General features: G+C 38.6%; 1 protein-coding gene across 3 annotated transcripts in view; it reads right to left on the minus strand.

The window, feature by feature from the left end:
* nlgn3a (neuroligin 3a) overlaps window positions 1-21,106 on the minus strand; it is a 149,864-nt gene that overhangs the window by 111,449 nt on the left and 17,309 nt on the right. For 2 of the 3 annotated variants that reach the window (XM_047802044.1, XM_027154643.2), the window contains exon 2: window positions 4,267-4,958. In XM_047802044.1, the coding sequence (XP_047658000.1) occupies window positions 4,267-4,711 (445 nt within the window). In that variant the 5' untranslated portion in view covers window positions 4,712-4,958. Of the gene's footprint in view, window positions 1-3,103; window positions 3,164-4,266; window positions 4,959-21,106 lie in introns of all 3 variants that reach the window. The other variant, XM_027154641.2, reaches the window with a different exon arrangement.

Raw genomic sequence — 21,106 nt, forward strand, 5'->3', positions numbered from 1 at the left:
TTGGCCGGGATTTAATGTCGTCTACAATACCATGTGTATCTTGTAATACTATGTGAATATTTCTTGTGCTAAGATAAATGAACAGCAGCGATCACTGCAGAATCAAATAACATTCAATCAAGAAGAGCGGCTTTCTTACAAAACACTTTATCATCTAAAGTTATTCCGCAACTGGAACTGCTAGTGCAAATGCATCAGCAGCATCTTCCTCTTTATACAAAGAAAAATCCCCTAATAGACTCCTACAGTCTTCTTGTCATTTAAATGTCAATAAAAATGTTCCAGAATTTTCAGCTCACCGTCTGGCTTTCTTTAAAGTGACGCTACCGAAGTGCAGTATTATGATTCGGTTGTGAGTTATTTAACCCTCATAAATATTCTGTTCATATTGTGCAATAAAAACTATGTCTAAAGATTAAAGACTTGAATAATTTAAAACTTGACACAAGTGGAGTGGACGTGGACGCCGCCACCGCTATTAGACTCGTTACTAATTTTTTTCAAAATCAAACCTGAAAGCAATTTCAGACATTTGACCTTCACTATGTTTGGATCAATTCCAAAATAAGATCTCCTGGTTATGATTATCCCATATAAATCCTTTAAACATTCTTCACCTCGTACGTGAGATATCACGCTAACAAGACGCTAGGATTGACAAATGCACAAGCAGATGGAGGCAACGAGAACCCGAAAATATAATACCTGGTAGCCGAATGATATAAAAAGGCTTTTTAGGGTCTATTTACTGAGCTTGAAACAGAGCGAAAGTGAAGTTTTATTTCATTTGTAATTTGGTTCATTTTGTGTGTCACGTCCAGGTTTTATTGTCTTTTTTGTTTGTCTGCCTAAATACCAACGCATCGCACATCTGCAGTGATGCGTCTCTATCCCGCATCTTACAATTTTGGCTTACAATCCAAAATATACAGAGTGTTTGCTTCACTTCCTGCAGTTAGCTTTATTCAAGGTCGACTCACTTTCTCACTGCAGTTGCGCTTGAGTTCACTGCGAACTGGCCTGAGATCACCTCACTCCAGTCTCTGCCCAGTTATTTTGGTCTGCCCCTGAGTGTGACTGCATTGTTCTCACCTGCCTAAACAAACCGCACCCTAGAGGAAAGAGCACTGAGTTTGGATTCAAAACAGATTAAATATTGAATATGTTAATAGCACCTTTATTTTATAAGAGGTTGTGAAACCAAAAGGCACAAACTGTGTATATGAAGTGGAAAGCGCAGCTACATAAAGAAAAGTGTCACACAAGCTGATATTAGATCTGAGCTAAAATCTCTGCGGGTTCCTAATATATTTCTAATTGGAGTTATTGCGAGTGGTTGAACTAATTCAGTCAGTCATTTTTATGGCTTGCGCCTCTACAGAAATCAATGGTAATGAAAGCCAGTAGACCTTTTTGTCACAGTACTGTTACGATGATCAGGCAGATCTATTCATCATCATCTTCAGTTTTTCATCTTATGTTCTTCCAAGTTGCCATCTTGAATCCTTCTAACGTCTACTGTTTAGCAGTATCAGTTGTTTTAAAAAAATGTTTTAGTAAAATCTCATACAAACCTCTACTTGCATGCATCTTCCTTAATTTTGTATGAACAAACCGACACAATCGACAGGCAACTAACGATTGCACTAATCATCTGAAAGTCATGCTAATATACAGTATTGGCGTGCCTAATAAACTGGAAACTCAGATCTGTTTTACTTACGATTTGTGTATATAAACCTAATGTAACTTTAAAGCTACCAAAAACTTCAAAAGTGATATACATCGTAGGGAAACGAGACTTTTAAATGCGCCATTTTGCTGCATTTTTTCGAAATACAAAGCAGCGTCTATGCACGGCTATTCGATTGGCAGCAACAATGTGATTCACAGCCTGAAATTCACTTGGAGAATAGCAGTTATGTGAGCAAATTAATGAGACCAAAGGGCAGGTGTTAAATTTGTATGAGCTGCAATTTCAAGACAAAAAAAAAAAGTTTCTTGCAATTATGCCTTAGTACAGTATCTCAAAATAATAAGAAAGTCTGATTCTCTGAATGATGACGGAACAATACCTAGGACATTTAGTTTTGTTTTTTATTCGATATTCAAGACACGTTTTCACCTCTGATACCAGCAGGATTTAAACTGATCCTGTGAAAGATTTTGCAGTCATGCATATCTTTTGTGTTGGGTTTTTTGGATGCATCTCGTCGCCTTTACTCTGTATTAAACCTGACACTTAATTATGCGTGTGCGCAAGTTGACACAGCTACTGTGAACAAATAGTGCACCAAAAAAACACTTTATTTTATTATTGTTTCCTCTTCCAAATTCGCAAGTGCCGTGATTTCCTCACTGGCTGAATGTACATTTTTAACAAGCGTTTTGCATTTGCAAATTGAGCGTTTTCATTCGGAATCTTAGTAAATCGGGACGTCGTCGTCGTCTAGCCGGATGATTGCATTGTGTCCTGTGAGAGCCAAGAAATATCCTGTGCAAACATCATCCTTAATAACATGAAGAAACCTACATACATACGTATAGTTAAGCGTCAAATTGCATGATATATCTAAGTCTAAAACATAGCTAAATAAATTCAATTGATTTGGAATATAACATCATTTAGTAATTTGACATGAGGACCCATTCATTAACACAGACCATGATGAGTATTATGGCTGGTTAGTACACTGACTTTTCCGCAGCAATACGATGCTTCGGTGTTCCGTACGTTATATTCTGAGAAGCATACTGTAAAATTACCATCAAGAACCTTGGAGCATCAGAATTCAACTGATTGTTATTGCAACCTTGTGTAAATCAACAGAAATAGGTAAGCAACACCTAGTAATTATGCACTCTAATAAATATACACTTGAAACTCACTGGAAGTCAAACATTCGGTATCACTCTGCTGCATGTTCATATATAACATTGTAAAACATACAGACATAATTCATCTGCACTCCAATTTCCATGTTGCCCATTCCAATTAGTGCTCTGACTCCGGGGATGATGGAGTTATGGCGCTGACTTTAGAGAGGACGTACCAGTCGCTCTCTTCTCTTTTTCGCTCCCACATGATGGCTTGCTTACATACCTCCTTTTCTACATATTTTCTTGTTGGGTTTTCTGGCACATTCCTTGGATATTCTTTTGACTGTGAAATGAATAAAAGACTACAAAATAACAAAAGTCTCTGGAAGAAAATCGGGAGGACACATGCATCAAATTGTTTCAGACCACCATCTCCCTTCCTCCTGTCAATATCGACCACAAGAACAACAAAAAAAGGTGTTGGAAAAAACTGGGGTCTTTTCTTTAAGTACAGGTTCTAAAAATGGTGGAACAGATTTGCTGCAGGTTGGGACACAGGAAGCCTTGTTTCACATGCACTTCTATATAAGACCCGTTACAACCATCAAATCGGAGCAGAGTCTTTCGTTACTGCATTGCCTTTACTGTTGGATCATTAAAGTTACTGTATGAAAAAAAAAATGCTTGTGTTACAAAAGTGACCCTGGTGTTTTTGGAGAACTGTAGAAAATGTATCTAAAAACATGGCGTGTGTTTAAAGTCCATTCCAATATACATATTTAATTTAGACCATTTCATTTATTTCGGAAATGGACTTAATGTGGTGTTTTATAGTGTGAAAGAATTTTGCCAATTTGACAGTTTTTTCCAGTTAGGTTTATCATTTTGCTCTTGAATGTGGTATCCAGGTTACACTATTCTATTTTATTGCATAATTTAAAAGTTCATAAATACAGTATTAAGGCAGCAGGAATTGGGGAAAGTAGAGTAACGGGTCTTACATGGCTAGGACTGATGCTACAGGCCTCTTGTGCTCCTGCATCTTTTACCAACCCTACGAAGAATCAATGTACATCAAGAAGGCTGATCTTTCATCTTTAGTCCCCCAGAACAGTCAAGACAGTGAGGAGAGGGAGGTGCACCAAGATCATTAAGTCCAATCTTTATATCCGATCATAATCGGAACTTTTTTTTTTTCTTTTTCTTTTTTCATGATCGATTAAATTATTTGGCTTTATCTTGAAAGACACAAAAGAGGAACCCATTAACAGTGGCATGGAAGGGAAGAGCCGATGAAATGACAGTATGGGAGATCAAGTCAAGGTGTAGTAACACGGTGGACAGACACAGCATGCGCCAAACAATTCATGCTTCAAACACAATACAGAGGGTGACAAAGAAGGAAAGAAGTGAAAAGAAGTATTCCTGTATACCCAACACACTCACCATCTTCAGTTGGTACATATATGTTGAGGTACAAACAATCCTCATTTTGCTCCTGTATATAAGTGGCAACTATATCCAAGTTAAAAGTGAACCAGATGGGCATCATGATCTCAGGCACGGCGTTGTGGATGTTTTGTGGGCATACGGGCGCAAAGTGTGTGGCATTCTTGATGCCTGACCATGACGAGGGTGGCTCTGGGGGCAGGAACCGCTTCTCAGCCACAGGTGGTGCGGCGTAAGGCACACCCAAGTACTGGTCCACAGGGCCCAGGATCTCACTGGGAAGTGGAACGCGCATACCGCGCAGCTTCCCGTAATGTGTGTTCACTGTGGGGTAGTAGCTCTGCGCCCGTACCAATGCCAAAAATGAGCAAAACAACCATATCCACAGCCCGGTGGCATGGCATCCAGGCCAGACCACTGAGAGCTGATTCCTCGGCCACATGGTTTGTGAGAACACAGAGATGCTGACAAACACTTTCCCTCAGCACACGCCTCCGTCCTTCAGGCTCTCAACACGTATTCTTGTCATCGGCCACGAAGGAGGGGCTACTTGGCCAAAAATATGTAAAAAACAAAAAAACAAAAACAAAAAAATACAAAAAAAAAAAAAAAACCCCACAGACGTTCTTTATTCCTTTTCAGAACTGGGTGTTTATGCGCTGTTTAGTCCGTGTGTCAAATCTTCTGTCCTGCATGTGGGAAAAAGAGGAAAGGAATTAATGATAATTGCCAAACAGCTAAGTACTCCAATTTGTCTTTCTTTCTCACATTACTACTTTGCCTCAATTTTACGGACTCGCCATGTGATTTGTGGTGCCACTATAAACGAGACCCTCTGGTCTAAGGCTGCCAGTCTGTACAATCCAAAATCCAATCTGTACAATCCATACCTGATCGTTTGGTGTGCATTGCAATAGCACCGTTTGTATTTGTATCTGTTCAGTGCTCCAAATATCTGAATGCATATCTGTATTCAATTTTATTTCTGTGCCCATGGGACCCTAGTTCCAGTGCACATCTCTAGACTCTACTTTTTGCCTTTTATAAAGAGTGAACCTTTCCCACCCACAAAGAAGGAATGGGGTTGTTCCTACCACATTATCTCTTCATAATGTATTGATTTTTTGGTAACATCCCGACTGAGAATAATCATCTCTGTTTGTGTTCAATTTTATCCATTGCTTCTACGTCAGACACGGCAACTGTGCATATACTTGTACACCTTTGCACCAGAGATAAAAAGTCCTTTCTTTTTATAAATGAAATGCAATGAATAAAGGTTCCACCATCACCACTAGCACACAGGAACCTTATAGATGAAGATGTGTGAAATAACATTTGCAGGTAAAGCTCTCCGGGCCCTTCTAGAAAGATCACATTTGCAAATGCTACAGGGGCCCTGTGCACTGTAAATGCTAATCAGTGTTGGGGTGAAGGGAGTCCCTTGTGTGGGTGAAACTGCACTCCACACAGCACTGATCAATTTTCAGTTCTTAAAGCTTAAGACCGTCAGCCCTCAGCCAGTGCTCCACGGGCCTGGAATAAAAAAACAGAAAAAACGGCGGCGTTTTAGAGCCAGATATTGCATCACCAACTGACTGTAAATGATTTATAATGTATTGGCACCCTGTCAAAGGTATTCCGACCACCTGGGAGAAGCAATATGAATGTTTCCTCGAGGTGCACTTATCCCAGAGTCACACTTCTCTCTTGCTCAAAGCCTTCTTGTGTGTTCCTGCGTCTCATGCATGTGAAGCTCATCTAAACACACTTATCACCCTTAAGGAAATGGACAGTGAATGCGAATGTGAGGCCCAGAGGGATGTGGTGTCCAGGAAACACGGCTCAGTTGGTACATTAAGCCATCTTCTATACGCTGTAAACGTAATGCTTTGTCCCCAATGCGACGGTGTATCACTTTCAATGAACTGAGAGATCCTTGGAAAAATAGAATTGATTGCTTTTGGTTCCTTTGACTAAAGCCCCACATTAAATTGATGATTTGTAAATTATTTTGAAGATCGATGTAACCTGACAGACTCATTCTCACTAAGCTTCCATTTCATTTAGGACATTACCTGCTGACATTTTAAAATCGAGCCTATCATGAGCAATGCTGTTTCAAATGGCAGCTTATGTCAAATACAATTACATTATTCATGCTCATATCAGGTCTGAAAAAAGAAGCATGCTAAAAGCTGTATAAAGCCAGTGCCTGTCTGATCGGGGCAAAATATTATCGGGTGTGTAAATGGCTTCGCAGCTGTGTTGTATTTACTATGAGGAATTAAGCAATTCAATTGGAGAGCGACTCCAACTCTTGTGTTGCACTCTGGTATTATTCTGCTAAAAATGAAGCCCTTCGTTCTATAAATGTGCCGCAGGGATAAAATACGCAGCCTGTGCTGATCAGAATCAACCATAACACCCATGTGGTAAAATCAGATGACTGGAAGCGACTCCAAGCACCTGCTGAAATCCTGGCAAGGAGAAAAGCACAGAGATGTTTTCTCCAATCAGTTTTCCCAGAAAGCACTGAATGTTTCTTCAGCTTGGCCTTGAGGCTAGTCATAAATACAGGCCACAGACACACTGCACAGACTGAAAAGAGTTATTAGTGGTCGTGAACTCCCGTATGTACATGCCATTATAGGTTTTCTCCCTCTCCTAGTCTCTCTCTTTCTTTCGATTCTTGCTTCTCTCAAAACATGTCAGACCTGCCACTCATACACTCTACCTCCCTGTCTAAAATCTATACAACAGCTTAAAAAAAATTGTGCAATGAAAAAATCATACATCTGATGCAAGCTTAGCATCTCCGTGAGAGTTACAATGATTAAGATTGCTGTAACAAACGCCTTGTGTTTTAAAGTGGTCCCGGTGAGTTCACAGCCAAATCACTGGTGTTAAGTAATCACCTGCTGTGTACAGTTGAAAACAATGTCCCTCCCCTGCTCTCTAATATGCACCTTAAGTGTTAAAGCTGGTGCTTTTATTATTTTTGGCTAGAGCTGTTGTAGTACGTTTTCCTTTGAGGGCATAGATTCATAGAAAAATGACCAAAACCTACAGCTTCCAGTGTGCAGCAGTGTCTGTAAAGCTCTCGAGATCACTGAACATTCCTCTAGTTTCATATTTGTACCATTTTAAAAAAACGAACAACAAAAACCCAGAAATTCCTTTCTTTTATATGGAAACCACTTTGCTGCATAGCATTTAGTGGTATTGTTGGCTCAAAAAGGCCTATATTTATTTTCAATTGCTGTTTTTTTTTTTTTTGTTGTTGTTAACAAAGTGTTATATAAAAAAAAAGAAAGGTAGAAGACCACTGAAGAAAACCACTTCACCACAGACACTCGTGTGTATTTGCTCATCCATTACAGCTTTGAAAGCTTAAGTCACCTGTTAAAGTTCTTTGTACTTTCACTGAGTTTGTTTCTCTAACCTCTAACACTTTTAGACCTTGCTTCATGTCCTGCAGTGTTTTTTTTTTAAATAATGCTTTTATTTAAATAATACATCACTGTTCAATGCTAATGTTCATGTAGTTTTTTTGCACAACATACACTCAGGTGTATTAAAGGTATTAGTTTGCCCAAGGACTTTTTTTTAAGTTAAAAAGTAATTATGGACTCTGAAAAAAAGTAGGTTGAACACTGCTGTGAGCACTTCAGTAACACCTATTAATCATAACTCAGATTCTGGCTGGCAGCAAAATGGCACGCTGCACATGGTGTGATAGAGAACAGAAAGAACTGAGCTGGTGGAAAGCCATTCGAAAAACTCGGTTGCCCAAACGATTGTTCTGCACAAAGAACCTGTCAGTGTTTTCAATGACTTCCATAACATTTATTTCAAGTTAGATTTTTTTTCACTTTGAAGAGTGAAATAATCAACAATGACCCTTGTGTTGAATGTGTCACAGTTTTCAAGACCTGCCTGCTGTGACGAAAGTCGCTTTTAATCAAAGAATCTGTCGTGTGACACAAATTCTAAACATTTCTGAAATGTCAAAAATATATTCGCGCATTGCAGATCATCTTGGCAGGAGAAGAATGACTTATTTACTAATTGCTTAATTTTTGCGTAATATCAAAGGCAAGTCCAGACCCTGTCTCAACACCACCTTGATGCCATCACACGTACACAGCAACAGCAAGTGACACCTTTGTAATATTCACTTCCAAAAAAAACCCTTTTGAAAAGTGAAGGGCAGGCAGAGCAAGCGTTTCCCTGTATTCTATTCACTCTACCCAAAGAGCTCCAGCTACTGCAAAAATAAAGGACATTTTGTCTACAGAAAAAAAAACATTCTATTCAATATATCATTCAGTGTGTCATGTCACTACTTCCATCTAATCTCTCAAGGACAAAAGCTAGGTGAACCAGTGAAAATCCTTAAATCAAAAGAATAAAAAAATGGCAAAAAAACAAACAAACAAAAAAAAAAACAGTCCTTATACTTAACCATCCACTGTGCAAAATCATATAGGTTAGGAATCATAAGATTACTGTATTGAGTTTGCAAACCAACAAATAACAGAGAATTTTTTTAATTAACAGAGAATGAACAAACAAATCAATCAATACGAAGTGTGAATTTCCCATCCTTCCATCTTTCTAAACAAAACCTTTAGCCTACATTGAGATAAAATCACAGACTGGAAATAAACAAAGAGCAGTGTAACGTCCACTATCTTTATAAATACTGTACAAGCCTTAGCCTTTCAAAGTGTAAAATATTTGAAGAAATATATCCATTTAATTTTAGCTTCTATGTCAAATGAAAATGTCACCCACCTGCAGTGCAATCTATAGTCTAGCTGCACTGCAAGCTGTGTGAATGCAAAACAGATGACATTGTATAAATTAGCAATAGAGTAGTGCGGAAAGTGTAATTTTCTTTTAACACCGGGATTGCTGGTGTTGCTTCCCAACACATCATGCAGTCAAGTACTTCTGATATAATGCTGGATTTTGTCTATTTGTATTTAAAATGATATAAATGAACATTCTGCCCTCACGCATCATGACCAGGAACAAATCAGAATATTAGTTTGTATAGATGAAGGTTAATGTACTCCTAAATGATCATTTAGCTAAAAGACGATCAAAGCTGTTCAAAGTCAAATTAGCACCTTCGGTTCCTAACTACCTGTGCTCCAGAGGGGAACGTCTGTTCTCTATGACTTTCATTTCCCTGCTTCCAATGCATCTAATACATCAAATGTCATATATTGTTACACCTTTATGATAATACTCACCTGGGTTATTACAACACATTTAGAAAGAGTGGCATCATCCCAAAGAAATCAACAATCGGCTATGACAATGTGTCAGGTCTTATTTGACAATGTAAAAAGAAGCTGATTTAAAAATGGCCTGGCAAGATTGGATTGGATTAATTAAATATTTACTTGCTCCTCAACATTTTAATGCTAGTATTGATCTGCAGTGGACCTGCTAGACAGCTAGACAGTCCCTGGAGTAGGATATTTAAAGATGATATTAATCACTAAACATTACTCAGGGGATAGTACACAAGGGTCATGGAAGATTCACAGAAGATTCTTCACAAAATAGGTTTAACCATTTTATGTAGATATTTAATATAACAAACAAACAAACAAACAAAAAAAACGGGTTTCAACAGAATGTCTGGAGGCGACATGAACAACCCACACATAGCAATTGCACTGTAAGCTGTCATTAATTTCTTCTTGGAAATTGTTTCAGTTTTATTCTGCATTATTTGATAACATTTGAACCTGAAGCATTACACAGAAAGAGAATAGTTTCTATGTAATACCAGACTTATGTAGATCAGCCATAACATTAAAACCACTATCTTTTACTGTGGCACCTGTCAAGAGGTGGGTTGTATTAGGCATCAAGTGAACAGTCAATTTGTGAAGTTGATATGTTGGAAGCAGGAAAAATGGCTTTGACATGGGCCAAGCTGTGATGGCTAAATGACGCGGAGAGCGATGGCACTTGGATACACTATGAGAAGAAATTTTCCTCGCTTCTCTAAAACCACAGCAATGAAGAGACAGCGCCGTTCCAGCACCAAGGACAGCGCATCTGAGTGTGGCTGGAAGGTGGGGCTGCTGAAAGTGTGCCAAAACCTGACGGACCAATCAGGAACGCCCCCTACTCCTCACCTCCCAGTAGTTTGAGTTTCTGGGTAGAAAAAACGTGTCTCCTTGTCTCAAAGCTCCCCAACCAGCTAAACCCAAGCCATGCTCCTGGTGTCTGCCTCACTGTCTTGATGTCCTTCGACTTAACCCGCACTTTTCCTGAACAAGACAAAGCCCTCAGAACCGTGGCCACTACATCCTTGTCTGAGTGATTCCTTTCTTCCTATTGACCGTTCACCTGCTAAAAAAAATAAAAGTGAACTATTTTCTCCCAGATCCCTGACTTCCTGCCTTTTCTCCACGTTCCCCATCTACAAACACATTGTTGCAAACCAAGTACGCTACTTAATGGTATTGTTATTTCCTTGTCACTTTCAGCAAGATAAAGCTCCTAGCCACAACACAAAAAAAATTTGTTCAGAGATGATTTGAGGAACACGACAAGAAGTTAAAGGTGCTGACTTTCCCCAGATCTCCATGTGATCGAGCATCTGTGGGATGTGCTGCACAAACAATTTGGATCCATGGAGGCCTCAGCTCACCCCACCACAATTAAAAGACTTAAAGGATCTGCTGATAATGCTTTGGTGCCAGATACCACAGCACACCTTCAGGGGTCTTGTGGTGTCCATAACCTGATGAGTCAGAGCTGTTCAGTGTATGCAAATACATAGCAGAGATGGTGTCAAACTGTGGAGTGTCATGATAGTTTTGAAACAAGCCAATGGAGAATTAAAGAGAGATTAAATGGGAAGAATAATACATAAATGTATTTAACATCCACCCACTTAGATTAGCGTCAGCAATCTCGGAAATTGTTTTAAATTGTAAAAATGATTATTGTAATTATTACATTATAAATTCAGACCATAATTCATTCTAAAACATACCTTTAATTTGCACTGGATTATGCAATATGAGAACCTATGAACATGTCTGTATTTAACCATGGATGTTTTAGTGCGTGTGAAAGCTCTTACCATGAGATCAAACCATTTTACAATTAACAGAAAACAGAAAAAAATTACAGCTTTTTTCTTCAGGTTAATGTACTCCTAAACCCTCCTGAGCCCGTCCACACTTCCCATTGTCCCTCCAGGCCAGCACGGCTAATTAGCCGATCCTTACATCACTGAACCGGTGTTGCATTAAAACTACATAAAAAAAAGTTTGTAGCATCCATAACAAATGTTGTACATTCATTTGATACACAAGTATAATGATGTACCCAGACTGTTTCCTAGTATCACAGCATTCTCAGATTCTTCCTCTTAATTAATGAGGTCACCATCTCCTGCCCTTGCGCTATAATAGAACTGAAAATTTTTATCTGCTGAATGCGTTGCTGAAGCTCCTCTGGGACGGACTATACCCTTGGCCCAAATAAGCGCAATATTCTCTAACAAATAAGCTGTAAGTGCGACAGTCATAAGATGGCAGACTAAAAATTTACAGCTAAATACATTTGGGAAAAAAGGCCACACATGCCATGTGCCATACTAAAACCTTGATAGTCTGATAGATAGTGCAGAACAAAATTTGTATGATACCAAAATCTACATAAAATCTAAAGAGACTTGGTGTTCTAGGGATGTAACCAAATATGATTTTTTTCCCCCTGGAAAGTCCACAGGGCATCGGTTTAAATCTAGAAGTGTGTATTTGTACTGGAGTATCTTGGGATGCAACAACAACAATAAAAAAAAGTTGCACAAGAAGGATGCACAGTTCACAGAGACTACTCTGACAGTGCTTGCATTCCTATGTCTGGCTTTTTTTTTAGTGTTTCTGGGGTTATAGTTGTAGGGTATCTGTATCCACAGTTAAATTTAATACAATGATTTTATTTTTCTTCCTTTTTTTAAATACATTTATATTAAGGAAACTGATGTCTAAAATCTGACTATGGATACAGATATCTGCAGCACTAAACAGATACAGAAAGATAAAGATAGTTACATTACACCCTTCCATGGTACCAAAGAAAACGCTGCTTATACTGGTTTAAGCTGGTGATCTTTTACAGCTTCAGGGTTTGTAGTGTGAAAAATAAATCTTATGACCTAGGTTTTCATGCCACTGCTTTTGAACACAGCTGACTGTATGTTTTCTCATGGCCTTACAGGCATTTTGATCTAAAAGGCTTATGTTTCCAGAGTGTTTCTCTTGTGTATCGTGTCTTCAGTGTCAGTTATGAGTTGTACTTTTCAGGGTTGTTGTTTCACGGTCAAATGCTGATAGCGATGCGTTTTGTGATATTTGGAACAAGAAATATTGTGTCACATTTGGTTTTCTATAATGTCCTGCTACAATGGTCCTTTGATTATTTCAAAACTTTCGGAGATTTTGTGCTTTTCACCCAGATTCATAGACTGAATCGCATTCAATTTGAACATACTTTTAACCTCGCAAGCTTTGTGGCAAAATACCCTCGTACAGATGGCTGCATCTTTGGGCTGTATTTCAAATTAAATAATTTGTTTGCTTTGTCTATCGCCACCTCAGTATGGCTTTGTTTGGTCTGGCAGCATTATTATTCAGAAAACATAAGCCTTATTTTGAAGCCGTTTGGTGACTGAAATCAGCATGACCTCAAAAAAGGCTAGTAGTCTGTCTCCTCGAACTCACTGATTGACCTTTGAGAAAGGACTCTCCAGAAATCTTCACTTCACTTCACTTCACTTCACTTCACTGATGCATGAGTAATTGCTGTTAAAAAAAAAAAAAAGAGCCATATGTTAACTGTTAAAATAGATGGCTAATAGAGGTTTATTAATAGTATATTACATGTTTTGCCATTTACTGGCAACATGTTGAGAGAGAGGAAACCAAAGTTTTCAGCGTTCATTCTTAGTATTATGTCATTTTATCCTGCCATTTACACACTACAGACAATTTTGAGATGCCATTCAGCGTAAAATGCATGACGCTGGACTGGGGGGAGAAACCAGAGTACCAGGAGGAAACACCAAAGTCCAAAGCAGAAGCAGGAATCAAACCCCCATGCAAGGCAGAGGCAGGAATCAAACCCCAGTCTATGAGGGTGTGAAGGAAATCTGTTATTTTTAATGTGTATTTTTTTTTTTTTTTGGTGTAGTTGAAAAATATGAACATATTACACAATCCATATGCAAGAAACCATCTGTAGAATATTGTTATTGTATATTTGTTCAATTCACTAAAAGGCTTTTCATTACCGAACACACTTTCACTAATTTCAGCAAATATTAGCATCAAAGAAATGTAAGATTTGGTAAGAATCACTTTACTTGAGATTACAGAAAAATAAATATTGTCATTTACACCTAAAGAAAATTTGATGCATGGCAAATGCCAAAAAGGAACAAATGCAGAGAAGGATAATGTGGCCATTTACATGCAAATGACTTACAGTTGCAAAGAGGCAAGCAGAGATTGAAAAGAAATTTGCAGTGTCAATATGTGTTTTGTAACTAGCTTGAATCTTGAACCCATAACTTGTTGATGTGGAAAAAATGTGGGAGCTCATAACAGCAAAGCATTAACAAGCAGAATGCTTAAATCCTCATCTGCAAACGGTAAAGGAGGTGTAGGACATCGGTCTAATATATAGATATAATTATAGAGACCATTTGCAGTTCTGAGTTAATTATTATGAGTCTAATTTGCTTTATTGGGCCTTATTTATCAAGCTTTATCCAGACAGATTTGATTGTAAATCATTCAAAGATGCATTAAGTCAAGAAAACCACACAATGTTTAGAAAATGTTAATATCCTGCTTGTGGCTCCTGATTGTGTGTAAGTTTCATTTTTTTTCATTCATTCATTCATTTATTTTCTACTGCTTTTATCCGAACTATGGGGAGCTATCTCAGGTGTCATCGGGCATCGAGGCAGGATACACCCTGGACGGAGTGCCAACCCATCACAGGGCACACACACACCCTCTCATTCAGTCACGCAATCACACACTATGGACAATTTTCCAGAGATGCCAGTCAACCTACCATGCATGTCTTTGGACCGGGGGAGGAAACCGGAGTACCCGGAGGAAACCCCCGAGGCACGGGGAGAACATGCAAACTCCACACACACAAGGCGGAGGCGGGAATCAAACCCCCAACCCTGGAGGTATGAGGCAAATGTGTTAACCACTAAGCCACCGTGCCCCCCTGCTACAGTATTGTTAAAATTTATTTTAATCCATCCGTTTCTCTTTTTTATCCTCCAATATTTTTCACCTCATTTAATTTTATTTCCTAATTCATTTTTGTTTTAATTTCTCTCTAGAGTTTGACCTTTTCAGGTGCTGTTAAATTAATACATTTTTATTGGTATGGAATTGACTCAAATGAACTTTATGCCACTTCATCCTTTTCTGTCACAGTTTAGCAGTCAATTCATGTTTCCAGACCTCTGTGCACTTGACCTTTTGTGGAGTTTTGTGGGTGTCACTAAATGCAAATGAGCTGTGTTGGAAACACAGTTTGGACCTTGGACAGGTGACAGGCGAACATATGCACGTGAGTAAAAATCAGTATTTCCAAAACATTTGTCTATGGAATGGAATTTTTTTTGGACATTTTGACTTATGCAAACATTTAAACACAACACTACTTTACAAGAGATTAAAAAATTAGGCCTTGGCAAAATCCAGTACAGAGCACAGGAAAGATCCATTGTGGCAAATACAATCCTTTTCACTGGGCACACGAGATGGTATGTTAACTGTTTAAAAAGAATCAGTCAAACATTTAATATGGCTGCTGTATAAAGCGATATTGCCCATAGTGACTGGGTGGTGTTCAGAGCAGAGATTTGTCGATATGCTTCCCTGTGGAGCACATACATGTTTCTTGTGTCTTTCTGATTTACTGGTATTTTATTTGATCTGTCAGTACAGATGTCTGCATCTGAATTGCACAAAGGCAGGAAGCTTGACATCTGCATACAGATGAGCTTTCATGGCACCTCATATTTTCATACTCAATACAAAGTCCTGATTTTATTTATCAGAAGGAATTCATTCGCTGTCTGTAGCTGATATGCATACTGTGTCTTCCTATCCCGGCGTTCCTATTAGAGTGCTCGTGTCATGAAGGAAAACATGCAGGGAGAACGTTTGCGCGTTTCTTGTTGACGCTTGTGACAAAAAGTAACCTTCACCTGCAGCAGAACCTGTGAATCGTAAGTGGCTTCAGATGGCTGAGAAGGAAAAAGAAAATGTGTGTCACATAATCCAAAGAAAGGCTAAACAGCACTGCACATTAAAACAACCCCATTGCGGAGGTAAGCCTCCATCAGGGATGTTAGCCAGTGGATTTAGTGAAGATAGAAGCGGATTACTGGACTGATATCAATCATTCTAGCTGAATCAACAGCTCATTTAAACGTATCAAGATGCATTGGCCGCTCACTTAGTTTAGACCCAGCCAGGCTTCCAGCACCGCAGTTGGATTTCACAGCCTCCCCTGAGCTCTTAAAAAGGTTAATCTGAAATTAATGCGTCTTCCTGCACTATTGGGAATTCAGAATGTCTGACAGGCAGTGGGCACAGGTGATCATGCCAACATGGGGATTTAAGAGCTGCTGGTGCCTACTATCGATGCTCAATTGTTGAGGAATTGAGTTGGAGTTGATTTCTCTGCTTTCAGCCTGGACCTGAGGTGAGAGCCAATAATGAGCTCGCCTGGTATGCAATGACAGCTATGTCAAGAGTTTGCCCTCTTAAAAAAGTATCAGGCAAAAATAACTCAGTGTGGGCAACCAGTAGAATGACAGAAAATTTAGTTCATTAGAAGTACAACATTTTTTTTAACGCACATGTGCAAGGACAGCACAAGCACAGTTTCTGTGTCACAGGAAAATGATCAGCCATCTTTTTCTTCCTAGTCGTAGCTAAAGGGAAAGGTTGCCTCGCTGTTTAGCTTTCCTAATCCCATTTGGTGTGGGTGTGGGTCTTCTTCTTAAATTGGCTCGAGGCCAAAGTGATTGATTAAAGTAGTCTTACCCAGCTTTATAAGGCTGCCTTGAATTCAGAGCTTCTGCCAAATCTATTAGGTAATGCATCCCTTGTCATTGTACTTTTCTGTCTAAAGAGGTTGTAAAAGTGAAACAGATATACTGTCTGACTAGGGCGAAACTAAACTTAGTACAGGCTACTGCACTTACTCTGTGTATTTCCTAGAGTTGATATGATATTAATATTTATGTCATCACCAGATAAATCTTTGTTGAAATTTGAATACAATATTAACACCCAATCCCATTAATGTGGGATGTAAATAAAGTCAGATTTCGTATAATAGCAGTTAAAATAAAGTCTACAATGTATTGCCCCGCCCCTTGGTCCAACTTTATATATGTCACTATTCATAGGAGTGGACTTTTTTCCTAATATGTTCTTGATCCTGTTAATAATTCAGATAAAAGTGAATGAAATATAACTGCGGTGAAAGTAATGGAAAAGTTATGGTTCCTGTGAGGTTTAAGGTGTTAAAGGATGTGTGTGGCTGATATTATGTTAGGGTCACATAACTGCCTGTGAATTAAAGGAGCGTCGGTGTTATTACTGCTGACTCCTGTGAGACTGGCTTACAGCTCTTAGGACTGTCTGCTGCTGGTCATCATTCACAAATGCTCACACTGACACACTGCTTTATAATGACCAAGAGAAGAGGCAGACACCCATAAGGCACACAGACAATCACAAACTCTGTCCAAGCTTATAAAAACGTCTGCTAAAACTTTCACAGTGCTGTGCCCTTTCATTTTCATGCTCTATTCATAGGGTGGACCGACCATCTCTTTTAAATTTATCAGAATAAAAATGTAACATGTACATTTAATTATTTTATGCATAATAATATTTTAAAATACTATATCATTTTAAGTATCAGCAATTCTACCAATAGGCCTTACAATCTTTAAAGGTTAAGGTTTCAAATAAAGGTTAATATTTTGCAAATTCACATGAATATATGTTCTGAATGCCCATCATTCCATTTCCTCCTCCTCCTCCTTCTCATCATCATCATCATCATCATCATCATCATCATCATCACCATCATCATCATAGTCATAGTTATTTTCCAGGAGAGTTCACAGCACTGCTGATTTATGCCTCTAAACCTCTACAACAGACAAAGTGGACAAAGAGCTGAATATAACAAAATGAAGACTAGATAGTAAAAGAGCGATTCTAGGGGCGGAGTCTGCTAAATTTTCCAATAATGCAGCTTAATCATTGCAACTCAACAGCTAGAGCGAGCACACGGTATCCCTTCCTCTGTTTATACTGTGGCATTCTGCTTAACTTCACTGTAGAATTTTTGTTTTGCTTTATTTCAATGAGATGAAATAAGCTTTTCGTTAAATTTGGGCATGCGACTGAAATATTGTTAACTATTTAAACATGATGGTGTAATCTGGGTATAAATTTGCTCATTGCTTTGACGCCTACATTGTTAAAAAAAAAAAAGCCTATACATTTTAAAGCAATTTACTCCCAGCAGAACTGGGAAATCTACAGTACACAAATGTAAAATGTTCTTCTGTGGTATAAACATGTAATCAAGCACATCAGAACACTTGGCTGATGCTTGTATATGATCTCTGTTATAACAGAGACTTACTACTGGTGCAGGTTAAAACTGAGCTAAAGATTAAGGGTCCTGCTCAAGGGCACAACCATTGCATCTTGTTGCTGCCAGGATTTGAAAACACAACCTTCTGACCTTAAAGCCAACTTTAACCTTCATCACTGAGGCACCACAATGAGTTTATATTAACTGTACTGACTGTACAGTTTCCAGAGGTTTACTTAAGATTTTCTAGGATTTTTTTGCCTTCAATACTACCAGTAAATTACTGTCAAAATAACTGTATTTTTTTCCAGATATTAATCAAGGCTCACATTATGGAATCACCTCATACTGAAATTTACATACACCCAAGAGCCTCTGTAGGATCTCCAACATTTTTTCCAAACTATATGTATTCCCATGATGGCCAGTTTGTTTGAATAATTTACCAAAAAAAAAAAAAAAAAAAAATCATATTCAGAGTGACAAAGGGCTGTTTCATTTAACCTTTTCAGACAGTTGTATATGTGGCTGGGACTGTGTGTGTGTGTGTGTGTGTGTGTGTGTGTGTGTGTGTGTGTGTGTGTGTGTGTGTGTGTGTTAGTTAGCTCTTAAGAGGTTAACCTAGTACCATGCTAGAAAACTGTTTTCATATTGTTTCAGTTTTAACATCACTTCATACACACAAACTCTCTCGCTCTCAGTCACAGAGCTTCTCACTGAACACACCTGTGTTAATCAGTCTCTCCTACACAGGCATCATTCATTCACTCATTCATTCATTCAATTCTTGTAAAATGCATAGACGTTAGACTTTAAAGTATAGACTATAGTATAGACTTTAAGCACCTGATGTTACAAAGCCTGCTAGCTTTGCTATTTTCATTTGACCCTGTTCAGTCTCATTGCCTGACTTTAGCTTGGCTTTTGTTTGCGACCTTGAACTTGCATCTCATCTTGAATTTGTTTTTGCTGTGTTTCAATGAAGCTGGTTTACCTGCACCTGCATCCGTATCCACCCCATAATGTAATATTTATTAGTGAAACTTGCATTTAAAATTGTGAGTTCTTAGACCTCAGTGATATTCTTCATGAAAATATTGTTTCTTTCTATCTACAACTATCAATTTGATGGCCTCTGCTATATAGGAAGCATTATTCCATGCTCCATCTACAATTAATTGCGTGAAACGAGTTCGCTTGACCAGGAAGTCGACTTCCATCTCGCAGTGCAAAAGGCTTTCTACTTACATGTATACATAACTCTCTCTGGAATGGAAGATGATCTGCGTCTAATTACAGATTTATAAATGTTACACTGCAGGTGAGATGCCAAACTCGATTCATCTTTTGTCCTGGAATTAGTGTGCAGATGAAATGTTATGCTATATTTACTCCACCAAAGGACATTTTACATCCTAACAGGAAATGAGAGGTGACAAAGGAACTGACAGTTACTGTAACAATACGTGATTCGGTTTTATGAGAGGTATCCAAAGAGCAGACAATCACAAAGGCAGTGAGACAGTAATCCTCTTTTCTTTGGGTTATGTGTTAAAGCTGTCCGGTATCCTCGATCACTGTCTAAAATATTTCACTGCATTGAAATATTTCATTGAATTCATTTAATTGACCTGGAGTTATTACTTTTCTGTATCGCAAGCTACTGCTTCAAAAATGAAGTCAGAATACTAATTATAAAAATAACATACACTATTGTCCCTGCAAAATGATTAGCAACAATAGGGATTAAGGAGTCTAAATACTTTTTCAATTATAGCACAGCTGAAAGTGAATATTTTAGCTTTAGTAAAAAGTGCCAGTGATCGCAAAAAATAAATGGGAGTGGGGGGGAGATGAAGCATGAGGAAATGCAGATGATTTCATGCATGGGGTCCTTTCTAATTTGCAAGTGGGAATTAGCAAAGAAAGAAATTGAGTACTTTTAAAAGTATAATAACAGATTTTTTTCCCCTTTCAGCACTGACTTTAGCTCTCCTAAGACCACTCATTTGTGCCTTTATTTAGAACTAACATAATTGGACATAATGTTTTATAATAGGTAACAATGAATGACTCATTCGGTCACAGAGTCATGCTAGCACTTGTTGGCCTTACTATTCATTTAACTCCCTTGCTTACAGCACAGTTTCGTTAATTAACAAACTCCCTTACAAGGTTAATTTCACATACCCTTTGGTTTAGGTTTCAAACAAGTGTAAAATGTGTGGATGACCCATCACTTTTTATCCATTTTCTCCAACGCTTATCTTGTGCAGGGTCGCAGAGAGTCTGGAGTCCATCCCTGGGGGACTGCCTGTCCATCGCAGGGCACACACACACACACACACACACACACACACACACACACACACACACACACACACACACACACACACACACACACACACACACACACACACACACACACACACATGTAGAAAGGCCATTCAGCTACAGCACACATATATAGTCTGTGGGAGGTAACCAGAGCACCCAAAGGAAATCCCTTTAGGAAGCACAGGAAGAACATACAAGGGTTTCCTGCGGGTATGTGTGAGTGGTCAGATATGGAGCTTGTGGGACAATGAAAGCTGATTCATTCATCCGTAGTAACTGCCTGTTCAGGGTTGTGGTGGCTACTAGTTTGTTTCCATTTTAGAAAATGAAACTATACTAATTAAAATATACTGCACACAGGTTTAGGCAAAAATATCTGTATGTGTGGAATTAAAGTCCTGCCCGAGTGATATGAGGTTGAGAAACTGTCAGAGTCAGAAATCACACATCAGCTTGACAGTTCTGGCATTTCTACCTCTGGGGTTTTTCACAGTGTTGGAGGGCATACAGTGGCAGGGTTCATATTTATTTTAAACTAGTACAATACACATATGAAGAAAGTGTCATTGTGTTACATCCCTATTACACATATCATTACAGATCTTTATCTATAATGTGTGTAAAATTCTGACCAAGCTAATCCAGGGTCAATGCTACTCCCTGTCTCTAACTCAAACAGCTCAGTTTGAAATGATACTGAGAATGTGTGTGTGCATGAAGCAGAAGTGAATTGGCCTCCACCGCCTACAATGTGTGTGTATAAGCGATAGACAACAAAGGCAGCAGGCTCGGT

This window comes from Tachysurus fulvidraco, chromosome 17 (assembly GCF_022655615.1).
Source record: "Tachysurus fulvidraco isolate hzauxx_2018 chromosome 17, HZAU_PFXX_2.0, whole genome shotgun sequence".
NCBI classification, from domain to species: Eukaryota; Metazoa; Chordata; class Actinopteri; order Siluriformes; family Bagridae; genus Tachysurus; species Tachysurus fulvidraco.